The following is a 27,041-nucleotide window of genomic DNA, read 5'->3' on the forward strand; positions in this document are numbered from 1 at the left end:
CTGACGCTTCACCCCCGGAAGTGATGCAGGGGAGGGAGGGGGTCGAAGCTGAGTCTGGCTGGGAGCTGCCGAGGGTGAGTGAATTGGACCCTATCTCTTCCCGTCCGTTTTAGGGAGGCTTTGCCTGTGCTGGGCTGTGGGGGCCGGGAGGGGTAGGTGGGATGTATGGGGTCGGGAGAAAGAGATAATAGGGCTGGGAAGAAGCATCATCCACTGGAATCATCCCTAAGTGCCCCAGTTCAGGAACCAGGCTCTCCAGCCCCCTGTGTGGGGGAGGGTCTTTGCCCATTGCTCTGTCCCCAAACGTGGGGAGGCTGTGGGGTCTCTGCCGCCCGAGTGGGAGAGTGGGGGGAAGTTGTGGGCTCTCTGTTCCTCTTACAGGGTTGTGTGTGTGTGTGTGTGTGGGGGGGGGGGGGGGTATCCGCATCTCTTGACGATGGACCGCGGGGGGGGGGCGTCTGTGTCAATCCCTTTGCTATCTGAATGGGGGCGGTTTCTAGGGTCCTGTATCCGAAAGCCCCTGCAACAATAACTAACGCTAGCGCTCTGATAACAAATAGTTCCTCTGCCTATCTCCTTCTCCCCACCACATACCCCTCTTAGAGGTATAGGGTACAGCGGTTTCAGGGTTAGACCTTAAACAGAAACAGACTCTTCCTCTGGAGCTATTGGAGGTTATCAGGATTAGGGGTGATGGAGAAAACCCCATAGTATTAATGTATGTTAAGTAAAGGGTGGGAGGATTTAGTTTTGTTCCATACCTAGAACGTGTGGTGCTGTGATCTAACGTTCCGGTCCAGTGTGTTTTTTTTCACCTCTTTTATTTATATGATCTTCCTACTTGAAGGCCATTTAAGTAGCTTAAGAGAAGTATAGTTCCCTGGCCCCAAGGGGATTAGTGATTAACTCATAGTATCTGTTGAAGTGATGGTCATATTTTGTTTGTGGTGCTATGTACAAGAATGCTAAAATGTCTTTCTATAAATTATCAACATCGTTATTGAAATACAACCACCTTTAGGGTGAAGGGTGGCCACCAGCTGGCTCATAAACACACTCCACAAAGGTATTCTTTTAAAAATATTTAGCAATAATCTAATGCTAAATGATGTGTGTGTGTGTGTGTGTGTGTGTGTGTGTGTGTATACACATTCATAGTATGTTTCAGAAAGTATGTGTGGGTGAAGTTATTTATTTGAAAATGCTGACCTTGCCCAGCCAGGTTTTTAGAGTTCCATATACATCATGTATGTATTTATATTGACCATGGAAGCTGCAAATGTGCCCTAATCACTCCTATTGTTTAGGTTATATAGACATTATTATAAGTAATAATAATAACAATTTGGGAGTAACTTGTGTAAACAATGTTGAAGCAAACATTAATTCGAAAGACTTTCCTGCTTTCCTTTCCTACTACGATTATTGAAAGGAATACTTGGATTTCTTTATTCAGCATAGCTAAAACGATTGATGCTATGTTTTATAAAATACATGGATACCTTTGATTTCTGTGGCAATTTGCCTGTTTTTCAGAACATTTTTCTAAATTAATTATTCCACCCTTTAGGCTGTGGTATGGGTTGTAACAACGATTTTGTTGTTGTTGTTTTTGTTTTTTTGTTTTTTTTAACCTCACAATTGCTAGAGAGTACTACGTTCCAATACTTGATATTTGGCTCTTAAGGAAGAATTTCAGGTTAAGCTAGTGCTATATTTTCTGAAGGCTCCCAATACTCAGGATTTTTCCAGCGTAAACTAATTATTCTGTCTCTAAATTTGGGGAAGCAGTTGACTAGAATGGTCAGAAGATATCTTTTTCTAAATACAAATGTCTAGTATCTAGTTAAACATATAATACATGGCTAGTAGTTGTTAATATTTGACTTGGACTAACAGTGGAAAGAAGTAATGTTGAACATTTGTGGTTCTTGAGTGTGCCTGAACTCAAATAAAGACTTTGCTGGGTCTCTGATCACTCACTTTCCAGGTACTTATCAGGAGCAGAAGGATGGTCTCTTGGTTAAAACATAGGGCTGGGAGTCATGAGATCTGTTCTTGGCTCTGTTTTCTCATTTGTTAAAAAAAATTGCCTCACAAGTGTGCTGTAAGGCTTAATTAATGGTCTGTGAAGAGCTTTTATAGCTCCTCAGATGAAAGGCAACATGCAGTATGCAACTGAGTATCAGTATTAGCGCAGGTGGAAGGAAAGGAGCTGCAGAGGCCGTAGAGTACTTGATTTGTGTTGATAAACTAGATTTAATTCCAGTGCAACTGGTGTTAAAACTTGTTGGAAAGTTCGGGATATACAGTTTTTTTTTTTATTCGAATTATTTCATAATAGCTAATGATGAGCTAGAGCTCAGCATTCATAAATTTGTTTAAAGATTTCTGAGGTACTAAGGGTGTACTTGTTTGTAGCAGTAATACTCTTTCACAGCTCAACTTGATGCGCTTGTGATTCCTTTAGTCTTGAGACTGATAACCTGTATGATCGCTAATTTGCCACTAGATCCCAGAAATGGGGTTTGGTGGCCTTCAGAATGCAGTGATTTGCTTTAGCTCTTAGATAAGTGTTGTCTTGTTCCTGATAAACTTGTCTGATGTGTTCAGTCTGTGATCATAGCAGTAGTTTCTATAACTCACTGGGTTTTATAAATTTTTGTAATAGCACTTTGGTGCTATGATCTTAAGCATTTAACACGAAGGAGGGCAACAGTATCAATAATAATGGGATGAAAGGGTGATTTGGGCAACAAAATCTAGGGCAGCTTTTTCTGTAAGCCTGGAAAAAAAGATTACTGGGAGGAGCACTGTCCAAAGGATAGAGGCTGCCAGACTATCTGACAGGTTTCAAATTCAAAGGACCACGTTCTGACCTCTTTTCTATATATGTCAATGAGGGTAATGAAGAGAACTCTGCCTGCTTCTTCCTTGCAGCCCTATGTAGGAGATAGATAGAATCCTGTACCTTGTGTTCCATGAATATGTGTATGGACTGGAAGGATAGATGGGAAAGTAATATTCTGAGCTATCATTTTAAAAAGAATCTTAGCCTCTATAGCTGTGAATATAACATTCCAAAAGTGAATCCAGTATAAACTGGTCCAGTGCTGTCTTCTGGACTCTGCAAACAATGTCAGTGCCTCTGTTGCCCCAAGTTCCAGCAGTCTTGGTGGTTTTCGCTGTTGTCGATGTGAGAGATACTGGTTAGTGTCACTACTATTATTGAAAACCCTGTGGGTAGTGGTGAAACTGACACACTTTCATTCTGCTGTGTTTGTAAAAGGTACAAACAGCAGAAACAATTGAGCTGTTCCATTAGGCATTTTGGTACTGTAGTAATGAGTATTCTAGAAATATTTAAGTACATTTTTGTTGGCTGGGATGGAAGGACACCAAAAGTGGAGGCTGGGAATTGTTAGAGTAATGGAGATTCTTCCCACTCCCAAAACTAAGGCTGAGGAAAGATCTTTCCTATCCTGGATCCTGATGGGATGACGGAATACAGTTTAGAAATATTAGAGGCTTACTAGCCAGTGGATACAAAGGAGCCCTGTAGCAACCCTGCTAGGAATCCCAAAACCTGCCTTCTTCCATGCAACTGGGTTTCTCATTAAGGGGTTGCCTCTTATCTTTCGGTCTCCTTCATCTTTATTTGCCCCGACTGGCAGGCTTTGTTCTCTGGCTGTTGGGTGTCTAGCAATTTTTTCAAACACTATCTTAAATAGCTTTAATGTTTTGTGGATTATCTTCACTGGTGACATGGATTAATTGTATACTTGACTGTAGGTTATTCTGCAGTAATGACATAGTAACTCAACTTGAAACAATGGTAATTGCATAGTAACTTACGTTAGCATGTGTTGTCTTCTGGTAAAGAGCCAACTGCAATTTACCCTCTGTAAACAGATCCTAGTAAACTGAATATACTAGTTCTCTTGAAGAGTGTGTACAAATGCTAGGCACCCTTCTATACAACTGAGTTATCTTGGCAGGCAAGAGTCTTCTTATCTTGTCTAGAAGTCTCATAAGAGTCAAATATTTATAAGCTGGAATGTTAAGTAGTTACAAATCAAGGTCAGTAAACCCAAGAGTGCTAACTATAATCCTTTAGCTGACATCTACTGTAACTTCATGCTGCCATGACATAGCGTCTTGGGAACTGCTTAGCAGTGGCAACTTTGTTATTCAGAGAGTCTGAGAGCCTTAGGGATGATGGTAGTTGGAAAACCAAATATGAAATTGCAGCTCTGATGCCGTGGCAAATATAATCAGTATGTGTTGTTTATGCCTACATAAAGGGATCACCTGTAGAACAGGTGAGGTAGTTGTATAGCCTTATGTACCTCTCGCTTCACATTCTGTGTGAGGTTCTGAACTTCACAGTTCAAATATGATAAAAGAATTACAAACGAGGGCAATAAAAGTGATCCAAGAACTGGAGGCTAAGACCTGAAGAGAGTCTGAGGGAGCTATGCTTCTGTAGAATAGAGAATCCAACATACTCCTGTTGTCTATAAATGCCTTCAAGATAGATATACGAATGGGAATTATTTAGAGATTTATTTAATAATTTGTGGAAGTGATGGAAGAACTGATATCTTGAAGGAAAAAATTAGGGTAGATATTAGAAAAGTGTTCTTTAATGGGAGCATTTGAGCAATGGAAGAATGGTGCTTGAGGCACTATTGCTCCGATATAGTCAAGAACTCTTTGGTCATTTGTAGGAATACTGCAGAGAACTGAACAAAATGTAGGGAGGTCAGACTAGATTAAAGCATGGACTATGATTAGGGCCCTACCAAATTCAAGGCATAATGGACCGTGAAATCTGGTCTTTTGTGTGCTTTTACCCTATACTATACAGATTTCACAAGGGAAGCCAGTGTTTCTCAAATTGGGGGTCCTAACCCAAAAGGGAGTCGCAGGGGGTCATAGTATTGCCACTCTTACTTCTGTGCTGCCTTCAGAGCTGGGTGGTCGGAAAGCAGCGTCTGTTGGCTGGGTGCCCAGCTCTGAAGGAAGTGCTCCGCCAGTAGCAGTGCGGAAGTAAGGTGGCAATACCATATCATGCCATCCTTACTTCTGTGCTGCTGCTGGGGGCAGCTCTGCCTTCAGAGCTGGGTTCCCAGCCAGCAGCCGCTGCTCTCTAGCAGCACGGAAGAAGTAAGAGTACCAGTACCGCAGCCTCCCTACAATAACTTTGCAACCCCCTCACAGCTCCTTTTTTGGCTCAGGACCCCTACAATTACAACACCGTGAAATTTCAGATTTAAATAGGTGAAATCATGACATTTACTATTTTTAAAATTCTATGACTGTGAAATTGACCAAAATGGACCCTGAATTTGGTAGGGCCCTAGCTATGATACTTTACCGACATTTCACAGAATAGTTCTAAATAGCACCATTGCTTCTGTAATATGTGCTTTAGAGCAGGCAAACGTTTTAGTAACCAGTAGTGCTACTATTGAACTTCTGTCAGTTTTTCCATTATAGCCGAAAAGTTAAGCTGAAAAAGTGAGCAAATTGATAGCTAAGGCTGTCATGCTGCTGTTAATGTGTCATTGGGCATAAATATTAAACAGATCTCAACAAGAGTGTGTGATGCACAGATTCTGTTTTTATTTTTGCACAAAAGTGGATGAGCAGCAATTTTTACTCTGGATTTCCTAGCTTTTACAATCTAATTTCTTTTTGCTTTCATGTATCTAAGCCTCAGTCTGACCCTTTGTTAGCCTTATGGGGACGGGAAAAGGCCAGTCTCTTCAGACAAACATTAGAGATTACTATAAAAAAATCAAGAGTGTGTGTTTGTCTTCTAGAGATGGGTTCAAGCAAACAAGTTTGAATCCAAACCTCCTTTAGTTTGTGGGTATTTGTATATGGGGCAGTGGTACTATTCCCAAGCTGAATATTAAATGTTTGCATTATAGAATTTTCAATATAGGAAGGCTTCACAGTACGCTTGTTCAATATTTAGATACCAATGTAATAGACACTTCAGAAATGCTGAAGATAAAGTGCATAAAGTATCGAAACTTCATATATAACTCTGTATCTGAAGTTGTATGTTATGCCTTCTGTGCATTAATAAAGAGTGTAGCTATTATGGTTGGTACATTTTAATTTTTAAAAAGTGAACAATCATCTAATGAATTCAAAGGTGAAGTGAAAGCTGCCTTTATTATTATTTTTGTTTAAGTGCCAAGCTATTATCAGAATGCGTGTATTGGCTCAAGCTATTAAAAAACACAAAAAAAACCAACCAACCAAACAAAACCTTCTAAAGGAGAACTAAAAGGCTTTGTTATTGGTTATAACCTGAGTTCAAGCACTCAAGGGTTCTATATTTCTGGTGTAGCTATTGATGGTGATTTTGCTAACTTCTAAACCGAGTCAGAGGTTGCATTCCTTATGCTGCTACTAATACAGAAAGCAGAACTTGGAAATCGGGCCTTTGCAGGTAGTTTAATATTATCTTCTCCTTTACTTACCAAAAAAGAACTAGATAAGTTCATGGAGGATAGGTCCATCAATGACTATTAGCTGGGATGGGCAGGGAGGGTATCCCTAGCCTCTGTTTGCCAGAAGCTGGGAACGGGCAACAGGGGATGGATCACTTAATGATTACCTGTTCTGTTCATTCCCTCTGGGGCATCTGGCATTGGCCACTGTCGGAAGACAGGATACTGGGCTAGATGGACCTTTGGTCTGACCCAGTATGGCGGTTCTTAGGTTCTGTTTTCAAAATAAACAAACTGTATAGAAGTCCAAATATATTCTTGTTAAATTTTTATTCTTAATCACGTCCATTTACCTTAAGATTTTATTTAAAACAATCCTGTATACAGAACTTAAATACTGCCCCCAGGCCAGTGAAGGAATTTCCTTGGGAGTTGACTGTGCTCAGAACAAATAATTCTTGTGTGGCGCTAACATGTAAATTACAATATAATAATGAAAATCTTAAGGTGGATAGCAAAGTTTTTGTAAACTTTCTATGAGCATCTGAATTCTAAAACCTGACTTTATTAGGTATTTTGGCATTTTCCTCTTTTTAGACTTTTACAACTTGTCCAACAAGTTGCCAAAGTTACTACCCTACAGTTTGGGTCTTTCCCACTCATGCCAAGATGTCCCACCATGCACTGAACCTGTGTCATAACACTATTAATCAGCTGAAGCAGGATCTGCTTTTGGGGAGAAAAGTTCAATTTTATACGTTAGTCGGCAGTTGTTTGCTTTCCAGTACTCTTATTTTCTACATATAGAATCAATTAAGTATACTTACATTGACAGACCTACTTGGCTTTGACCAAAACTAGATTTAATTTTCTTATAAAATAGAAGCAGTCTCACAACTTCTAAGAATTCTTAAGGAAAGTAAGACAGGTTAAGTCCCACAAGCATGTTTAATTCATACTGCTGTCTAAAACATTAGTCTTACAATTACATTTGCTTATTGCTGGGAGTGAGGGAGTTGTTGTCTCCTACTCAAGCTGATTTGACTGTAGTCTGGGCAGAGTTTTCTACAGATTCTATTTTGTCCTGAGCAAATCGATAATGTTCAATGAGATAAGTGCTTGCAGGCCAGCTACTTCCAAACACATCGTCTGGCAGTTGAAGCAGGACAAATTCAGACTGGAAATAGCGGTAAAAAAATTTTCAAGTGAGGGTTATTAACCATTGGAACTGTTTACCAAAATGTGTGGATCTTCCATCACTGGAGATTTTTTAAATTACAATAATGTTTTTCTAAAATCTCCTGCCGGAATTTTTTGGGGGAAGTTCCCTGGCCTTTTTTATACAGGAAGTCAGACTAGATGATCAGAGTGGTACCTTCTGGCCTTAGAATCTATGAATCTAGGATTCTGCACATCAGTATCAAAAACTTTACTATCATACCTTACATTTGTCATTTACCCTGCAGCCTTATTGCCCTTAGCTTGTGCAATATGATGGCATGACAGCTTAGCATACTTGCTAATTTTGCTAGTGGTTGTGCTGGTGTGCTACTTTGGTTATTCATAACTTCTGTATTAGAAACCTCAAGTAACAATGAAGTTATGCTAAAGCCTATAATGAACTCTGGAAATAACACGCTTGGCTATTAGTATTTTAGCATTTAAAAAATCAGTAAGCTTACGGCTTGGCTTTTCAGAGTGGCTAAGGATCCAGAGTTGCCAGTGAAGTCAATAAGGAATTATGAAAATTAGACCTTTAATCTTTAAATGGCTGGAGATGACTAGTGCTATCAGTAAAAACATCTTTGCTTCTGAAGCAAAGAGGAACAAATCTGAGTATCATGCAGTGAAAGAAATATTCATTTACTTGTTAAAATGTTGTCATTTAAAAGTATCTAGAGGATAGGAACTGGACTGGGAGGCAGGAGACTCGGGTTCTGGTTCACGTTCTGCCACTAACTGACTCCATACCTTTGAGTGGTCACTTCATCTGGCTGTGGCTTGGTTCCCCTCCACCCATTGTCCATAAACTCTTCAAAGCAAAGTCTGTTTCACACTATTATTGTACTGAGCCTAGCAGTCTCAGATGGAGCTTCTGGGGGCAACTGTAGTATACATAATAAGAAAAGCTAATGTGCTAAGCAGGCTTCTGGGTTGCATGACGGGCTTCTTAGGATTATAGCTTATATGGAGAAGACCAAAGAAATCATCAGCTCACCATCTACAAGTACAGGATATAGCCCATGATATTGTACCTGTGTCCAAAGGATTTATAAACTTTTAAAAAATGATGTTCAATAGAAAATGAAAAATAACAAACTCTGTGGTTACTTTGTGGTTCTGGCCATAAAAGATAGAGGTTTGGAAGAAGGAAAACATCCAAGAAACAATGCAAGGATAGTGTGATGGGCTGCCTTTGTTGAAAAAGCAAAGGGATCCAAAAGCAACTTCAAGGATTGGGTCTTCTAAAGAACAAAACTAGTTGTGAGTACCTGTGACGGGATCCCCAGGATGCAGCCTGGGACTGTGGGACCGCTGTGCCCCCTGAACTCTCCCCAGCCTGGGCTGTCTCTCACAATGCCTTGCTAGTGACCAGCAGCAAACCCCTCCAGGTGCTGTTATCACTCAGCACGACCGCATGTGGAGACCCCACACCCAGCTATATTGCATGAATGCTCCCAGAGCCACTCATGAATCTCACGGAGAAAGAATTCCAAATTCCCCCCGCTCCCAGCCGTAAACCTCAGGAATATACCGTCTCGCACTGCTCAAGATGAGGAATGCAGATTTATTAATTGGTTCACCCCTTCATCAATGGAAAGTGGGTATATACCAGCCTTTGCAAAACCTGAGCAGATTTACCACACATTTCAGGCAAACTCACTGATGAAGATAAACAGTAAAACAAATGTATTGACTACAAAAGATAGGCAAAAAGTTAGTTAGTTACCAAAAAAGAAAAAAATACAAACAGGTAGTCTAAACTCTCAACCCGATTAGACTGGGCAACAACTAGACCAGGGGTCGGCAACGTTTGGCACGCGGCTCGCCAGGGTAAGCACCCTGGCGGGCCGGGCCAGTTTATTTACCTGCTGACGCAGCAGGTTCAGCCGATCACGGCCCGCACTGGCCGCGGTTTGCTGTCCCGGGCCAGTAGGGGCGGTGGGAAGCAGCGCGGGCGAGGGATGTGCTGGCCACGGCTTCCTGCCGCCCCCATTGGCCCGGGACAGCGAACTGCGGCCAGTGGGGGCCGCGATCAGCCGAACCTGCCGTGTCAGCAGGTAAATAAACTGGCCCGGCCCGCCAGGGTGCTTACCCTGGCGAGCCACGTGCCGAACATTGCTGACTCCTGAACTAGACTAAGCAGTTTTTCTCACCCCACTGGATATTGCAGTTCATGGGCCAGGCCCCTCAGTTAGAGTTTCAGAGTGTCCTTGTTACTTGCAGCATAGGTGGGTGAAGGAGAAAGGCCCAGCATGTGGCCACTGTGTCTGTTTTATATCCTCAGTCCCATGTGCTTGGAGAGTACAAGTCCAGGCATGTCTGGGGGCATTGCTGAATCTCCAGACAAGGTTGAGCAATTCCCCTGGTGTGGCCTCATGCAGGTGAGTCATTAAATTGTAGCTCCCTTGCTGGACAATGGCTTTTGATGGGTTGTTTGACACCCCACCCAAGTTTTGGTTACTTTCCTTGCTGTTGCCTGTGGGGAGCTAATATGTGGCTGATTCCCCAACTTACAGCATGTTTTAGTGACAACCATACAACACAATTCTCATAACTTCCTATGCATTAATGATATACATATATGGATAGAGAAATGACTTTCAGCAGATCCTAATCTTTCCCCTGATACCTTATAAGGCATGCTTTATATGTAATATCACAATTATATACAGATGAGGAGTATCAGGGGTTACAGGATGCTCCCCCAAGGTACAGAATGTGTCAGTCTTTTAGATATGACTTCTCCTATCATCTTTCACTTTGTTCTTCAGTCTATTTTCCTCAGCTAGCCTTGTTCTAAAATTAACACAGCATGATGGGCTGAAACACCTACTGCTAATTTTTTTAGACTGTATTTATTACAATTTGGAAGCATTTGATGTTTTATATTATTGCTCTTTCCCTTTCATAGTATGCATTTGGATAAAGAACATAGCAGAATAGGTGTCTTCTGTGCGGAGTGCATGGAAGGAAAACTTTCTTTAATGGTACATTCCTAGACTACTACTTTTGCTAACACAATGTCTAGACATGATCGTTTAACAAATTCTTAACTACTTCCCAGCTATTATGGGACTCGTTGCAGGGTAGCTATAGATGTTGGAAGATGGTCGCAGTTCATGCTACTACGAAGTGTCTGCAATTCTGATTCTTGGCATAGCTAATTGGCCCAAAAACATTGGCTGCAGTTGTAGTGAGTTTCTGGAGCTGCTGTAAACTGGCTTCTAGAAATATAGGATGACATTTCAAAGGTGGGGGGTTTGTCCCCTGATTCCACACTTCCTTTCCCTATCTAGCTCAACTTTAAACTGACTTTTCTTACTTAATTTAAGGATTCCCTTGAGAGAGAGCTTCACCTCAGCAGATCCTAACCGTTTGTAGGCTTCAAAATTCCAACTCGCCTGCTGATTGAGCAATGTGGTGTTCAGCTCTTCCATCGCTTGATTTCACTATAATTTCGCCCACAAGTAGCAGCAGCCAAAATTGCACTCAGTCACTTTCATACAGAGCTGGCTGCAAAGACAAACTAGGGAGGTTTGTGTGATCCTAATCGCTTTTCTCTTTTAATAGGTCTCATGCACAGGATGTGTGTATTAATCCCGCACCCTAAAATAAAATATTCTGTTTGCAGAAGTTTGTGCAAACTTTTTCCAGTTTTGATTCATCTGGGTTCACATCCCCGGGGTTTGGACCCAAAACTCAAAGCAAAACTCATCTGACATTAGAATTTTGTTTGGTTTGAATTTGTGCAAAACCAGAATTGGAGTGGTTTCACTCATATTCATAAAATTTCTCGGGTTCACTGAAAGGTTCTTGAACCTCAGCATACCTGATTAGAGCTCCTCAATTACCACAAAACCTGGAAAACCTTTCCTGTTTTCAGGCTTCCTTGTGAAATATTTCACACAGATCTACTTCTGCAATGGATGGGACTAAAGCCAGTTGTATACAACAAACTTTTTTAGGCATAGCTATGTCTAGCAGGGATGTGAAGACATGTGATCCCTGACCAATATAGCTGAGCTGGCAAAAGCCCTTAGTATAGATGCTTTATTCTGCCAGTTTAGCTTATTTTGCTTCGTGGGAGGAGAGAGGAGGACTGGGGCTGGATACACTATGCTGACAAAAGGGCACCTTTGCAAGTATAAGCTTTGTCCATAGTAGGAGTGCTTTGCCGGTATACCTGTACTGGCAAAGCCTTCCAAGTGGAAACGTGGCCCAAGTCCATTTCTATCCGCCTCCATCTGTTTGTATATAAAGCCTGCTGAAGAGGGCAAAAAAGAGTATGATCATACTACTGTTGTTTTCCTCACAAAGATAACTGTTTCATTCTCAACTGCAGAAGCTCTTACACCTGGAAGGAAAGCGACTAGAACACTAGTTATTCTGCCTTTACAGCCGTTCCATATTAAAACGATGCCTTTCTTGCAGAGATCAAGAGTGCCAAAGCACCAAAATGGGGAAGCATGGGAAGCCAGAAGGAGATGCCAAAAAGTCTTAAAACCACTGCATGATATCCAGCAGAAGGGGAGGAAAAGTGGGGGAAGATATGGTGCTCTTGATGACTTTTTGCATAATCTTTTTTCCACAGAGTACTAAACAACTAAAAAGTTAAGGGCCATCTTCTAAATTGCCTTGTCAACAGAAATTTTTGGTGTCACCAGTGAGGGAGACGTTATGAACTGACAGTAGCACATGGCCACCATAACTTTGTAGCCATGACCCAAGGACCTAATTAAAGTGTACATTGGTCCTCACCTCTGATCTTCTGGAGGACCTTTAAATATATACTTGAGTAGCTAGGACTTCCCTAACTGCTAGCTCAAACTTATTCTTTATTTTGAATCCCACACGTTAGCGTTGTGAGGTGTGGGTAAGTCTAACCTTACAAGTTTAGCAAACCAGTGGTAAGAACTTCTGTTTAAAAAAAAACCCCAGCTTTGAAGCCAACTATCTCTTGATGTTTGGAGCTATTTAGAGATTGATACAAGCATCAGGGTACTTACTGTACAGTTTGAACCCAGCAATGTGCAACACAACTGATTTAAAAATAACTAGGGAAAGGTTGGAGCTGACTAATTTAACAGATGTTAAAATTGCTGGCATCTGGCACTATATAGTACGTATCCACAGGTCAGCCAAGGTGGAAACTACTTCACGATACCCTGGAAAACGTTGGCTTTCACTAGCTAGGCCTGAATTACATCAGTCTTTGGTATCTCCAGAACTAAATTTACTCTTTGCATTTTGTACTGTAGTTAACTGGAGACACAGATTTGATGGCCCAGACTCATGATATTTTCAGATAAGTATTGAACGGTGTAGCCCTTTCCTGAAAAAGCAGTCTCCTCCCCCCCCCCCCATCAAATTGCTTAAAGCATAGTTTGTCATAAAGGTGGAATATATAAAAACTGTTAAAATGTTGTCTCTGTGCTGTTTTTCCCCGAGGATGGGTAAAAGCACTTCCTGACAACTTCAGAGATTTTTTTTTTTTTTTTTTTTTAGATGCTCTCAGATGCCCAATTCCTTGAACTCACACTGTCGTTTGAAGCTGCTTTACCCTGAACTGGTTCTTTTTGGAGTACTTGGAGCAGCATGGATATGGGGGTCAAAAGCAGTTCAAGGAAACATGGACTGTCATTTCCCCATCCACTCCCTACTGCTTTCCATTGGAAAAGCTCTGTGGGTATGAGCAAGTGTCCAGCTTGCTTCTTAACAAGCCATTCCAATCTAAACAGTGAGCAAAGAAGTGGCACCTCTCAATCAACTGATTCTGCTCCCTGAATGTACTGAGCCATGTGTGCTTCTTTACTACTCTTATTAGTACTGCAGAGCCAATGCCACTCCAGAAGAGTGAGCTGAGATTCTTTTCTAACTTGTGCATGAACACAGTTGTTGAGTAGGTTCTGCAATCAGAACTTCTGTTGCATAAGCCGGAGAGAACCCAGCCTGCTTTTCAGATTTGGGGTTGAGTTTGCAGGGCTGGGAGTTAAGAAACCCTCTGTTTGCCAAGAAAGATAGTTGTGTCTGCACTAGAGCCGGAAGGTGTAAATTCCAGCTCAGGGAGACATACCTGCACAAGCTTGATCAGAACGAACACGCCAAAAATGGCAGCGAGAGTGTAACTGGCAGCGCGACTGGCGGGAGCGGCTAACCTGTCCTGTGGTCTTGGACAGGTTCTTACTCAGGGCATCATCTTCTAGTGCCTTCTGCCGCTTGCACTGTTGCGGCTATACTTCTATTTTTGTGGTTTTTGTATTTTCTATTTGAACTCTGAGCTGGTGTGTGTATGTTGCCTCCAGCTGCAATTCACGCTTTCCAGCTCTAGTCTCGACATACCCTGCCTGTGTTTTATCTGGACGTCCATGAGGCACAATAAACGTGGAACTTTACAATGCTCTTTGGGGTGGGGGGGAGGACGGTCCCTTTTCAGAGTAGAGCTACACTGAAAGTGGTGTGTGTTTGGTTCTCCTAGGGATTGGATGTCCCCTTACTTGCTACTAATTGCTGGTTGGTGCATATACTAGAGTATGCACTCTAACTTGTCTTGAATGCAAGAAATGAAGCACCTTGCTAAAAGTCATAAAAGTGCAGTCTACTGAAATGGCTGTAAGTTGAAACTTCCATTGAGATAAAATGTGTTGCTGTATCCAATACCTTAATTATATTCTGGGTACAAATAACAATGTAGTAATCTGATGCTAATTATCTCTGAAACTGAGCTAATGCTGGCTAATATCGCTCTAATCACTGACTAATTGAAAGGCTACATCGTTTGTAGAAATGTTACTATTACAACAAATAGATTTTAGTTGTGTAAAAAAAATTGCAAATTCATCAGGTGTTCTCATATATAGTAGTAGTTGGTTGTATTTTTAAAGGTGCATTTTACAGTTATTGCAGTCTGCTTTTAAAGTGTAAAGGTTTCTGAGTAGTCCTCTTGTTTTACAGCATTCCATGTGGAGACCTGGAAGTCTGAAGGAAACTTAATCTCAAATCCATGGGGGATCATTTCTTTTTTTATGTAAGTATTAAACTTTTTGTGACGCTGAATAGACATTTGAGAAGGTAAAACTGCTATTAGAGCAGCCTGACCATTCCCCTCTCAGAGTAAGATAACTAGAGTTGACATCTGTAAAGTTTCCAAGGTGGAAACCTTGGATGGATAGGAGGAAAAGTGAAAGAGCCTGAAAAGGTAGCAGTGTAATACCCTCTTACATGTATCCTAAGAAATACTACGCGTTCTGGAGCATCTGAACAGAGCTGGAACATCCATGCTGCTCCCAATAGCCTCTGCTCCTCTGGATCCTATGTTGTCATGCCATACATCCAGGATTCTGTAGGAGTCTGGATTAATTTCTGTTGGAAACTTTGTATGGATTTGCTGGGAGATGCTGAGACAGTGAGGATATCCTGCAGAACTTCAGCCATGCTGTTACCATGGAGTATGCTCCCTGGGTTAGGATGGAAGGGGGGGTATACCAATTAGCGTGGCTGAACTTCCATTTGTAGTGGAAATCCCTAAACTTTTTGTTTCTTTCATGCAACGAAGGGAGATCTGTTTTGGGTTTCCCCTGACACCTCCTGACATTTTTGTCCTATTGCTCTCCTTTCAATTTTGTAAGTTTTAATTTAAAAAATTCTGGTGCTATTTTTCTTCTATAAACCACATGCTGTTTATTGCTCATGACTTCATTATTCTTCAGGTGTTAACGGATTCTTGTCTCACTCTTGGTTCCATTATATTAGTGGTTGCAGTTAAACTGAAGGCATTGCTTAACTGAACCCTCCAACCCCCAACAAAAACCCCAAACCTGCTGGCTTTTTGCCATTCTTATGGAATGTTCCTATTTCTTTGACTTCAAAAATAATTGCTATGAAGGAGTCAGTTTTATTCCCTTCAGTTACTTTCTTACCCACTTTTTCCCCAATTACTTTCTTACCCACATTTTAAAATTAATGGCTGTATTAATAAGATCTTCCTAATGGTTTCTACCTTTTAATTTTATTTCATGTGTAATATTGAGGTCTGCAAATCTTATTCTTAGTGGTGGTGACTACTAGCTCTGGGTTTTCAGTTGCTTCCTTCTGGCTGGAAACAGTAGATTCACAATGGTGCTATGGCTTCTCCACTTTCTGGTTCATGAGCCTGTCTTCCTCATAACATAGACCTCTCTAGATGATTCATGCTTAGCTGTAAATTGTTGCTCAACAGCTGTCTGAGTAGTCAAAATCCTTCAGGAGTACAGTATCCCGTGGCTTTGATTTCCTCAGATTTTGGTCCCAGATTTTATTCTCTAGCAGTAGTAGTCTATAACTAGTGGTACCTGCAGCTTTTTCCTCTAGTTTTTATCATTATTTACTTGTCCTGATGTTTTTATCAAATTGCAACTCACTTATTTATAAATATGTTTAGTGTACATTTTTTTTACTCTGTCCTTACGGCTTCTGGCAATTACACTGCCTTCTAATACAACGATCTTAATATTTGGATACATCTGAACTTACTCATTCATATTAACATTCTAACTGAGAATCAGCTCCTCAAGTTTCAGTTGTGCTTGCTTGGTCATACTAGATGACCGAGATCATGTTGCTTATTTCCTATACTCATTTTATAATCAGAAGCAGCTTTTTTTTCTGATCCCCTCTAAAGTCTGAACTCTCACCATAGCTCCTGATGCTGCAATTGGATCTCATCTCTCCCAATAAGAAATATAATTCCCCATGTGCACAATTTTCTTTTCTCCATCCCATTCTGTTGCATCTCTCACTTTTGAAACACTAGTGGAATGGGAAGCAAAAAAGACTAGCAAGCAAGCGGAGTGGATCCAGCAGTGTGAGAACAGCATTCCCACACTGAAGCAACATTGGAAAACAACCAGAAAGTTGCAGAACAAGATATGTGGAGAAATTGACTGTGGAGGTAGCTGGACACTTTTTTTTTTTTTTTTTTAAGCTGGTTTTGCTATTTTTGGAGCAAGAGTACTTAAAAGAATTGGAACGTTGCCTCAGGTTTCCTATACTACAAGAGAAGTGAGGAATTACAACAGTGGTACTTTAAATCTCTTCTGATGTCTGCTTGTAGTAGGTAGGATTACGTTTTGGAACAGCTACTCAGTAGAGGGAAGGGCGATGTTCCATTTCTGGACAAATAGCTGACACTGTCTGGGCTCTGCTGGTGTGGGTGTTGTGCTATTATTAGTAAAGCACTGCTAACAGACAGCTAGTCTCATAATAAAAGACAGATGGATTGGAATATAGGAAAATCTTTTCTGAAGGGGAGAGGTGCGTGGGCAGGCGCTTATTTGAAACAATAGACTTGGTTAAGTTGCACAATATAGGTTAACCTAAAACTAACTTCTGACAGCATTTTCTGAAACTACCATGACGATAAGATCTTCTCACCTACAGCGTCTGTTAATAACATTGACTGACTGAGACCTTCATGCTATGTAATATAATCACAGTCATTAGGAAAAGTAGTAATGAGATCAACGTTGTCATATTGTAAAAAATGACATGACCAGACTTAAAAAATATCAGAAATCTTTTTCCGTGGTGAAACCAATCGTTACTTAGGAAGCAGGAGAACAAAAATCACACATACAGCTTTTTCTCTCCTGCTGATAAAAGCTCACCTTAACTGATCACTCTCCTTATAGTGTGTATGGTAACACCCATTGTTTCATGTTCTCTGTGTGTGATATATATAATCTTCCTATTGTATTTTCCACTACATGCATCCGATGAAGTGGGCTGTAGCCCACAAAAGCTTATGCTCAAATAAATTTATTAGTCTCTAAGGTGCCACACAAGTACTCCTCATTCTTTTTGCGGATACAGACTAACACGGCTGCTACTCTGAAGCTTGCTTATGTAAATCACAATCATGCAATGTGAACTTTCTTCTCTTCTTTCTAGATGTATAGGAACATAAGAATTGCCATATTGGATAAGATCAGTGATCCATGTAGTGATCCATCCAGTATCCTGCCTCTGGCTTGGGCCAGTACCTGCACTAAATCATGCACTAGTTGGCAGTTATGGGATATCCTGCCCAGAGGGAAAGTTTTCCTAACTCCCAACAGCTAGAGGTTGTCTTACACCCATATGCATGATGGTTTATACCCTGCCAGACGCCTACCTTTCTAAAAAATATTTGCTATAAGGCTGGATTTTCATTTTACTCAGTTTCTCTTCCATGCTTTACTTTAAAAACAAAAACTTAATCTGTGGTAGCTACATTATTCAGTTACCTAAGTACTGCGTATTACTTCTGGAAGGGGATAGAGCTATTAGCCATCCATTCACAAGTCAATTGGGATTCAGACTCAGATCAATTTAAGTAAATCCAGGAGGGAGTTGGTATCCTGGAATTTGCGTTCAATACAGTAGTGTTCCATTCACAATTGATTGACTTTCAGTAGAGTGAAATTACTGTGATGCAAACTGTTGGGGAAAGTGGCAAAGTGGACCTGTAGGCAGATTGCAGATTTAATTATCAAAGAGCTAGAACAGTAATGTCAAGTAGCATTTGGCTTTTTAAACAAGCAGCCGTTTTTATAATAATTGGGGGAAAATAAAAACAATTAAGCGAACCCTTAAAATATAAACTAATATAGATAGCACTGTTAAATCAGAGCTTTACAAACACTAAATGAATACTTGCCCCCATATACAAATGGTATCTCAAATGATGCAGATTACCTAAAAGATGTCAAGGATTTGGACTGTTGGAACCACAGGATGCCTGTTCAGTATCTAAGAAGTCTCTTCCATCTCTAGATTCTAGCAAACTGAATGGGATAATGAGGAAAAAGTTGTTTTGGTTTTTAGAGCGGGGGGAAACAGAGCCATAATGGCTGAGTTACAGTATATTGAGTGAACTGTGAAACTAACAGCCTTACCTACCACCATCGGAACAAATGGTCAAAACAAGATAAACATATATGAATTTATTGCTTGTGGGATGAGAGAAAATATAATGATTAAATTGCTGTTGCTTACTTGAGGACTCAAAATGGCCACCTCTGTTGAATTAGTTTTCTGGAATTTTTTATATTCATTCACTATTAAAGACTCCTCTAGAGGAAGAGGCTCTAAGGGTATGTCTCCACTGCATTGGGGGGACTGTGTGTGTGTGTGTGATTGATTGCAGTACATGTAGACATACCCTAGCTAGCTTTAATCTAGTTAGTGCTGGTACCTAGAACAATGAAGCAGCAGCAGCACAGGCTTCTGTACAGGCTGTACAAGCCTGCCTGATACGCTGGGTATGTATTTGGGCGGCTAGCAAGCACTGCCGTTGGTACCAGTGCTAGCTAGACTAAAGCTAGCTCCAGTATAACTAATGTGCTGCAGTCACACCTCTGATTGCAGTGTAAACATACCCTTAGTTTCTGAAGCAATCATTTGCCCTTGGTACCACTTCTGGTAGTGGTAGCTGGCAACTGCCTTACAATTACAGATCCAAGTCCTGAAGCACTTACAACCTGAACAGACAAAGGGCAGGAAGGAATAACGCATCTTTCTCTATTTGCCTTTTTTGTATTTTACCTTGGTTACTTACGCTTCCTTTTCTCATCTCTCACTGGTTCCAGGTTGTGGCAGTAAAGTAACAGGGAAGCTGTAATGAAAAGGCACTAAAAGTCCAGTTTCTCATTGGAGGCTGTTGCTTAATTGACGGCGGCAAGATACAAACCAATAGTTATGACTGGTGGACTTGAGGAGGAGAAATAAGATATACAAATCTGTACTTTGAGTTACTCTGATTTTCCTAAATGTTTAAGCCCTCAAACTGCTGCCCCTTGGCATGATAGTTGTCAAAGGATTTCTTTTAGTTTTTAATCTGAATCTTTGTGCATGGGTAAAACCACTTTTTTATAGAGCGTATAACTTTCATAATTTGATTAGAATGAAATGGCTACAAAAGCAATTATGGGTTTTGGTTTAAATTTATAAACTGAAATTGGAAGTATTAATTCCTTAGTATGTGTGTGTGAAACTTTCATTGGAAAATCCCCCTGCAGCCCCTCATACTCTTTCTCTCCCAAGGGACTGGGATAGGTACTTGAAACCATGAATAGCCCTTCTATTAAATACATATTATAATCTTCCAGGAAAGATGCGTGTCCCCTTTTAACCACCTCCCCCCTCTGTAAACATGCAGCATGCATACATATGTGAAAACAAAAAACTAGATTTCAGATGTTGGTCAGAAACTGACCAAAGCCAACAAAAAGCCAGTTAATGCTGGGGTTTCTGACAGAACATAGTGTCCTTGGCCTATGTTGCTTTGTTTCACAGTCTTGTATTCTATATGTTAAGTGTATCATGGTTTTTTAAATGATTTCCTCTAAAATATTTCTGGGTTGGAGTAGTCTGTCTTGATGAATTCTGCACATGAATCAACCTCTTTGTAACCTATGTTACAGTAAGAATTTTAGGAATTTCCTTTATTAGGACCCGTTAGTATACTGCAGCTGCTGAGTGAGCTGCATTGATTTCTAGGTAAAGCAAAAGACCTTAGTTGAAATTGCCTGTATTTATGGCATACACTAGCTTTCTGTACATTATTCCTCTTCAGTAAGCAAAGCTTAAACTCCTGAAGTTAGTCTCTTGTTTATTTTTCTGTGAATGTTACTTAGCTACTTAATATGGTCTCCGTGGGAAAACAGTGATTTGATTTTAAACCTTATTTCCAGGTTAGTCGACTCCCACTGATGGCATGTTGAAGTTCATTGAACAGCAGCCGAGAGGGCGTCGGATCAGAAGGGGACTGCTCTAAAAGCTGGGCTTGCAACAACATGGGCCAGTGTGTCACTAAGTGCAAGAATCCTTCTTCCACCCTGGGCAGCAAAAATGGAGATAGAGAATCTAGCAGCAAGTCTCATGGCAAAAGAAGTGCAGTTCACAAAGAAGAACATACCTCAGTATGTGCAAAATCCTCTGGTGACATACTTGTCAATGGGACAAAGAAAACGGATACTGCTTTAGATTCTAGTCAACCTCCAACTTTCTCTGGGGATGCAAAGAAAGAGCCTGTTTCCGGCACCGAGGAATCGTCACTTCAGAGGATTGGGGAATTGTTTAGGAGATACAAGGACGAACGAGAAGATGCCATACTGGAAGAAGGCATGGAACGTTTTTGTAATGACCTCTGTGTTGACCCCACTGAATTTAAAGTGCTAGTCTTGGCTTGGAAATTCCAGGCAGCTACCATGTGCAAATTTACAAGGTTAGTTCCTTCAGCACTTGTAAATATTTTATATGTTCAAATATATTCTCTCTTCTATACACTGATGAGAAGCCCTGTTAACTTTGCATGCTCATTCCTTTTTCATATAATTTGATTGAACTTCAGCAAAAAAAATTAGTTATGAAAGGAAACACCGTTCATTTTCTGCAACACATCAGTCTTCTGTGCTTGAAGGCATACTTCAGAAATTATACTGCCTATGGTGAAAAGTGCATTAGCAATCTCCGAACTTCAGTATAACGCTGACATCTCACAATCAGTCTTATCCTCTCGAGTACCAACTTGATAGTAATGTTAGATACTGCTGAAACTGATTTCTACTTTAATGCAAATAAGAGAAATGTAACGTAAAGTCAGCTACTAATATCTGTGTAATCCACTGCACTTACTTTCCATTACCATTCTGATAAAACAGCCTACTAAATAAATTCATCTCCGGTACAAGGTTCCCAGACTGCCAGTGTTGGACGTGGCATTTGTGCATTCTAGGAACTAGAGGCCAAAATGTTTTTCTTTGTTTTTACATTTTTGTGTAGTGTCTTTCACACTGGTCAGCAGCAATGCTTTTAAACACTGTATATTTACAGCACCACTGAAGTGTAGCTTTCTCTGAGGTGGAGGGTGGCAACCAGTTGCCTTTTAGCACGTTTCACAGTATTGGGGAGAAGGGAAACTCCTAATTATACTCCTGAGGGAATTTTGCACCAAAAAAAATTCTATGCACAATATTTTAAAATTCTGCAAATTTTGTCAGTAAAATGTGGAGGCTGGCTGCACAGAGGTAGAAGATCACTCGGCAGTCTCCTCTCCTTCCCCCCGGACACAGACTCGGCACTGAGGCTGCACCCAAACCTGACGCAGTGCAAGGGGCAGGCTTGCCCTAGAAACACCCTGAGGCCGTGCCTCTCTGCACCAGGCAGACTCAGCTCAGCAGGATCCAAATGTGGAGGGGCTTCATTTGGGGGGACCCAAGTGTGGTGTGAGAGGGTTCTGTGTGGGGCAATCTGGGTGCGAATGGCTCAGTTGGGGGGTCCGTGTGTGGGTGGGGGATCTGGATGCACAGGGGCTCGTGGGGGGGAGGGAAATGGGGCTTTGCAGGAGGGTCCAGGTGAAAGTGGTTGGGGGTCAGCCGGGGGGAATGGGGCTTTGTGAGGTGGGGGTCCAGGTGCAGCTGGTTGGGGCTTGGTGGGTGGGGGTCCAGGTGCAGGGAGCTCAGTGGGGTGGTCAAGGCGCATAAGGGGTGGGGTTCAGGATGGGGGTTCGAGTGTGGGTGGCTCTGTGGGTGGTGGTCTCCGTGCAGGAGGGAGGGGCTCATCGGGGTCCAGAGGTGGGGGACTGGTGCTCGGTGGGGTGGGAGTTTGGGGGAGTTCTGGGTGGTGGAGTGGGGGAGCTCAGCCGGGGGGTCTGGGTGTGGGGGAGTCTGGATGCATGGGGTTGGGCTGATGGGCGACTTCTTCCCCCCCACGGCTGGAGCGATGGGGGCAGGAAGTGGGGCAAGATGTGGAGCTGGGGAAGGTTTCTGGGGGTGGGTCAGACCCCCCGCATAGAGTGGCCAGGGTTGGAAGTGTGCTTCTCCCCCCCACCCCCCCAACCCTCAGAGCAGGAGGTGAGCCCGGCGCAGGGTAGGCGCTACGAGCTGGGGCATCCCCAGCCCCAGGTGGGGCTGGGGGAGCTTGGCAGGGGCATTTTGGGTGTGTGGGGGATTCTGGGAGTGAGGGGGGTGAGGCTCAGTGGGAGGTCCGAGTATGGGGTGGGGAGGTCTGGATATAAGGTGTCTGGATGCATGGGGGTTGGGCGGACGTGGGGTGGGTCTGACCGGCACAGGCTAGGGCATCCCCAGCTCCCTCCCCCCCTCTTTGATTTACCTCTGCGCCCGCAGCTCTGTGCACCCAAAACCACACACCAGCACTGCGGAGGGTGGGGGCACATGACCACTCTTGCAACTTCACTTTGCTTAGGGAAAAAGTCATTTTTTCTGTGGGGAAGCAAAGAAATCTACAGATGTGAATTCTGTGCCCATGCAGTGGTGCAGGATTTCCCCACAAGTATACTTAACAAAAACCAAGCCAACCAAAATCCTGAGTTTTTCAATGCCCAGTCAAAGAAGACAGATCCTCTCTTCCGAATATTTAGATTTGTAGTAGCTCTAATCAAATAGCTAGTGGCCATAATTTCAAAAGATTTAAGAAAACTATTTGCATAGCACACTAATGGGTGGCCTCACATTAGATGCTGGAGGTTGGGCTTTCCAGTACTATACTACCAACAAGAGTCTCCAGGATTATTGCACTTTGTCCTAGGAAGTTCCAATGCCCAATAACTTTTCTGTTTCTGTGTGGTTGCCTCATGACTACTAGCCATGTCCGCTGGGAAATAAAGGAGTTGGTATATCAAGTCTTGTGCATGGTACTGCACAACTGTTAGGTTGGCTCCATTCAGCACCAATATAATGCTCTTCCTGCTGCAGACTCAGTGACATCCTTTCACCAGTAGAATAGCTATCATACGTAGCAGTAGGTTTCAGGCAGTCTGGCTTGCATTGGGTGGGTTGTTTCTCAAAGTACAACTTCTATTTTTTCTCTAAACAGAGAAAAGTCCACAATGTGCTTATCATATGAAACCTAACCATGGGAACTGGACGGGCCATGGAGCTAGTAGTAGAAGAGAGCTGTCTACCTGTAGATTGTCAGGTTAAAAATGTCCCTAGATTGTAGGAACTAAAGACCATTTGTATATAACTGTTCAGTAGCCTATGTAAATTGATTTGGTGATCTCTGATCAGTGCCTGGAGAGCAGGTGCCTGATCATGACTATCACAACCAGAACCCTCATTTTGCAGTCTTGGCAGAGGAACCAAAGACTGAAGGATCACTGCATTTGAAGTTGCCCCTTAAGAGTGGTGTCTCCAAAGCATTATTTGGGACAGGCACCCAGGGTAGCTTGCATTGATGTTGCCTGTACTATGCTTTGGTGGGGAAAAAAAGAGGGAGCCTTCAAGCCTGCCAATCTGGCATCTCTCCAGTGTTAGATTCACTTAAAAGTAAAGATAAGAGGAACGCGAAGCATTGCCCCTTCAGGCCACACAGAATAATCCCTTTCAAATGTTAATGGCACCCCAGTAGTGTAATTTAACAGTGCTGCAAACTTGGATTCAAAAGTAATTACAAACTTTTAAAATTCAGATTTCATCCTGAACAGGCTACTTAGCAGCTGTCACAGCTGACATGTAAATACTTCAGATGAAAGGGGAGGGTGTGCTGATTTTTGCAGTACTTAGCCTTACTAGCCTTATCAAAGGAGGTACATTTTTGGCTCTAAGTGGCTATATTCAGATAGGGTTTTATAGTTTGTGTGTGAAGGTACTAACAGATGGTTTTTCTTTTGCTAATAGGAAGGAGTTCTTTGAGGGCTGCAAAGCAATAAATGCGGACAGCATTGATGGCATTTGTTCTAGGTTCCCCAGCCTCTTAAATGAAGCCAAACAAGAAGATAAATTCAAGGATCTCTATCGTTTCACCTTTCAGTTTGGCCTGGACTCTGAAGAAGGACAGAGGTCTCTACATCGGGAAATAGCCATTGCCCTTTGGAAGTTAGTCTTCACCCAAAATAACCCCCCTATATTGGACCAGTGGTTAAACTTCCTAATTGAGAACCCCTCAGGAATTAAGGGAATCTCCCGGGACACATGGAACATGTTTCTAAATTTTACTCAGGTGATTGGACCAGATCTTAGCAACTACAGTGAAGATGAGGCCTGGCCTAGTCTCTTTGATACCTTTGTGGAATGGGAAATGGAACGAAGGAAAAAAGAAGAGGAAACCAAATGTATTACATGTTCAGACACAGAGGGTCCGTGTATAGAAGAACAGACTTAACAGCATTTAAGCAGCAGTGACAGAAATAACCTGTTGCCCTTCATTAAATGTAAACTCTGGACCTTTCTGGAAATTACTGAGGCTCCAGATTTTTCTACTTTACACCTTTCTCTGCCTTGTATTTGAAAGGGCTCTAAAATGCTGTATCATGGTTTAGGCACTTTCTTAATTTTGGTTATACCTTCAACTCTTGCCCTGAAATATTTGACCCTGGCTACAAGTTAAAAACAGTTGTTGTTTTTTGTTTTTGTTTTTTGTTTTTTTTTAAGATTTCAGATTAGTATAAGTCTGACATTTCTTGCACAATGTAGATCTTTTTGTTAGGTTTAAATTAACATTGCTAAATTATACAGTGCCAGATTCAAGTTTTGTATCCTACACCTATCAGGGCAGATCTGTACTGTGTGTAGTGCTGTTTACATTGTTGAAATTTTAGGTTATATTAATTTTAAGGTTTTATACCAATATGAATAGCAGTGTTAACTGCTAACTACAAATGCATTAATTCCCTCTTAAAAACAATGTAAGCGACTGCTTTGTGTAATATGGCTAAATCCCATTTTAAGCTAACTCTCAAAAAACATGAGTTCAGGTCATTCTTTTTTTGGAGTGTTGAACTAAATGTTGGATTTTATTTATGAAAACATACTGTACCTGTCAGTCAACTGAATTGTAGTTAACACTTCGTATCTAAATTACTTAAGCATCACATGCAAAAGAGCAGTGCTACCTCAGTTTTACTGGAAGTAGACTTCCTTGATGAATTTTCCTTTCTGCTGAAGAAGTCATTCATATTTTTATGGCTATGTGAAAATACTTTGGAGCCAAAGGTTCTGCATCTTATGGCTGGTAAACATTAACAGAAGCAAAAAAAGCTGCTTTCGAGGGAAACTGGGGTATGTAAATCTGCTTTAATTTACACTTGATCTGTTAAGTATTATCAACTTATTTGTCTGGCAAGTGCAGTACACTTGTGTAGGGATGATCTCTTGCATTAATGTTGACGAACCAATTTTTTAACCTATACTTAATTACTAAAGCATAGTTACATCCCTCCAAATTTTCTGGGGCAGCAACAACATTGGCACCCAATGAAAAAGTGAGTTCTTCAATGTGTTCTTAATGACAACACTGTAGACAATTCATTTTTAGGCTGATTTAATAATGTTTAAATAGGACTCAATTTATTGTTTTAAATTACCTGTTCTGGGATTATTTGCCTGTTGTGACCTAAAAAGGGAGTTTTATTAACACTGGTTGAAATTTTGTTGGTTATTGATGCTACCTTTTTTAATTTTAGTGTATCCGCTTTTTTATACTTCTTGGTAAAAGGGATAACTGCTGAGGCTTTCTATTAAGCTAAGCATTGGCTCCATATATTTGATACATTTCTATTATACAACTTTATTTTCAGAGTTGTAAAATGACTTAAATTTAAAAATGAAACTGGTGAGCAATTAGTTTCTATTGTCCAATGGTTCTTGTGCGATAGGGCTCTTTAAAGCAAATTGTAAATTGCTACTTTGCATCCCAGTGGCCAGGCAGATGCCCCGGCAGACTCTCACAATGGTCACTGCATGCTAGCAAATCCAGTGGCAAGATCTGTTTTGAGATCCTGCATCATTAACAATGCTTGTGTAATTAAACTAAAGTAGGTATCTGTTTAAGAAGATTTTTCTCAAATTACATCTTCTCACCATGGTGAGAGGTCAATGTTCTGCGTGCATTAGGGATGTGTAAAAATTATGGAAAACTAATGTTACTCCCATTTCAAGTATAAAAAAGGTTGTCAACTTTCAGGAGAAACACAAAATTTAGGACTTGGTTCCTGGTAATTAAATATATGCTGAAGCTTTGTGTACATTTTGTCTGTATACTGGCAAAACCATCTTAGTGTAGACAGTTATACCAGTAAACAGGTGCTTTTGCTAGTATAAGCATTCTGGTTTGGTAAGCAAATTAAGCAAGAGTACTTTTTTTTGACAGTAAAGCTGTTATCTATATTAGGCCCTTTGGTAACACACCGCTATGGTTGGGGCTGGTGATGTGAGAAATCGCACCTCAAACCAACATTTCTATGCCAGCAAAACCGTTAAGTGTAGATTTGGCCTGAGCATAAATGGAGAGGCTCTTTATTTATACCTTTAAGGCTACATGTGTATTCTGGTAATGTTCTAGTATCTTGTATTTTATTTAATTTGTTAAATCACT

The 27,041-nt window shown here is 41.3% G+C and overlaps 1 protein-coding gene across 5 annotated transcripts; it reads left to right on the top strand.

Annotated features, from left to right (window-relative positions):
• Position 1: 1 nt before the first annotated feature.
• On the top strand, positions 2-26,573 carry DCUN1D3 (defective in cullin neddylation 1 domain containing 3). Of its 5 annotated transcripts, none has more exons than XM_034783503.1 (4): positions 2-74; positions 14,646-14,718; positions 20,402-20,934; positions 24,347-26,573. In XM_034783503.1, the coding sequence occupies exons 3-4, from the start codon at positions 20,504-20,506 to the stop codon at positions 24,828-24,830; spliced, it is 915 nt and encodes a 304-aa protein (XP_034639394.1). In that variant the 5' UTR covers positions 2-74; positions 14,646-14,718; positions 20,402-20,503; the 3' UTR covers positions 24,831-26,573. The 5 variants fall into 5 exon arrangements, with proteins under 5 accessions (XP_034639394.1, XP_034639396.1, XP_034639399.1 ...); XM_034783505.1 differs by lacking the exon at positions 2-74 and adding an exon at positions 461-1,066; XM_034783508.1 differs by lacking the exon at positions 2-74 and adding an exon at positions 8,783-8,954.
• Positions 26,574-27,041: the final 468 nt, after the last annotated feature.

The sequence above is a fragment of the Trachemys scripta genome, chromosome 10 (genome assembly GCF_013100865.1).
Source record: "Trachemys scripta elegans isolate TJP31775 chromosome 10, CAS_Tse_1.0, whole genome shotgun sequence".
NCBI lineage: Eukaryota > Metazoa > Chordata > Testudines > Emydidae > Trachemys > Trachemys scripta.

Coding starts and splice junctions, on each gene's coding strand:
- DCUN1D3 (XM_034783503.1), top strand. CDS start 20,504: ATGGGCCAGTGTGTCACTAAGTGCAAGAATCCTTCTTCCACCCTGGGC. Junction 20,935..24,346: donor ACCATGTGCAAATTTACAAG/GTTAGTTCCTTC, acceptor TTTTGCTAATAG/GAAGGAGTTCTTTGAGGGCT.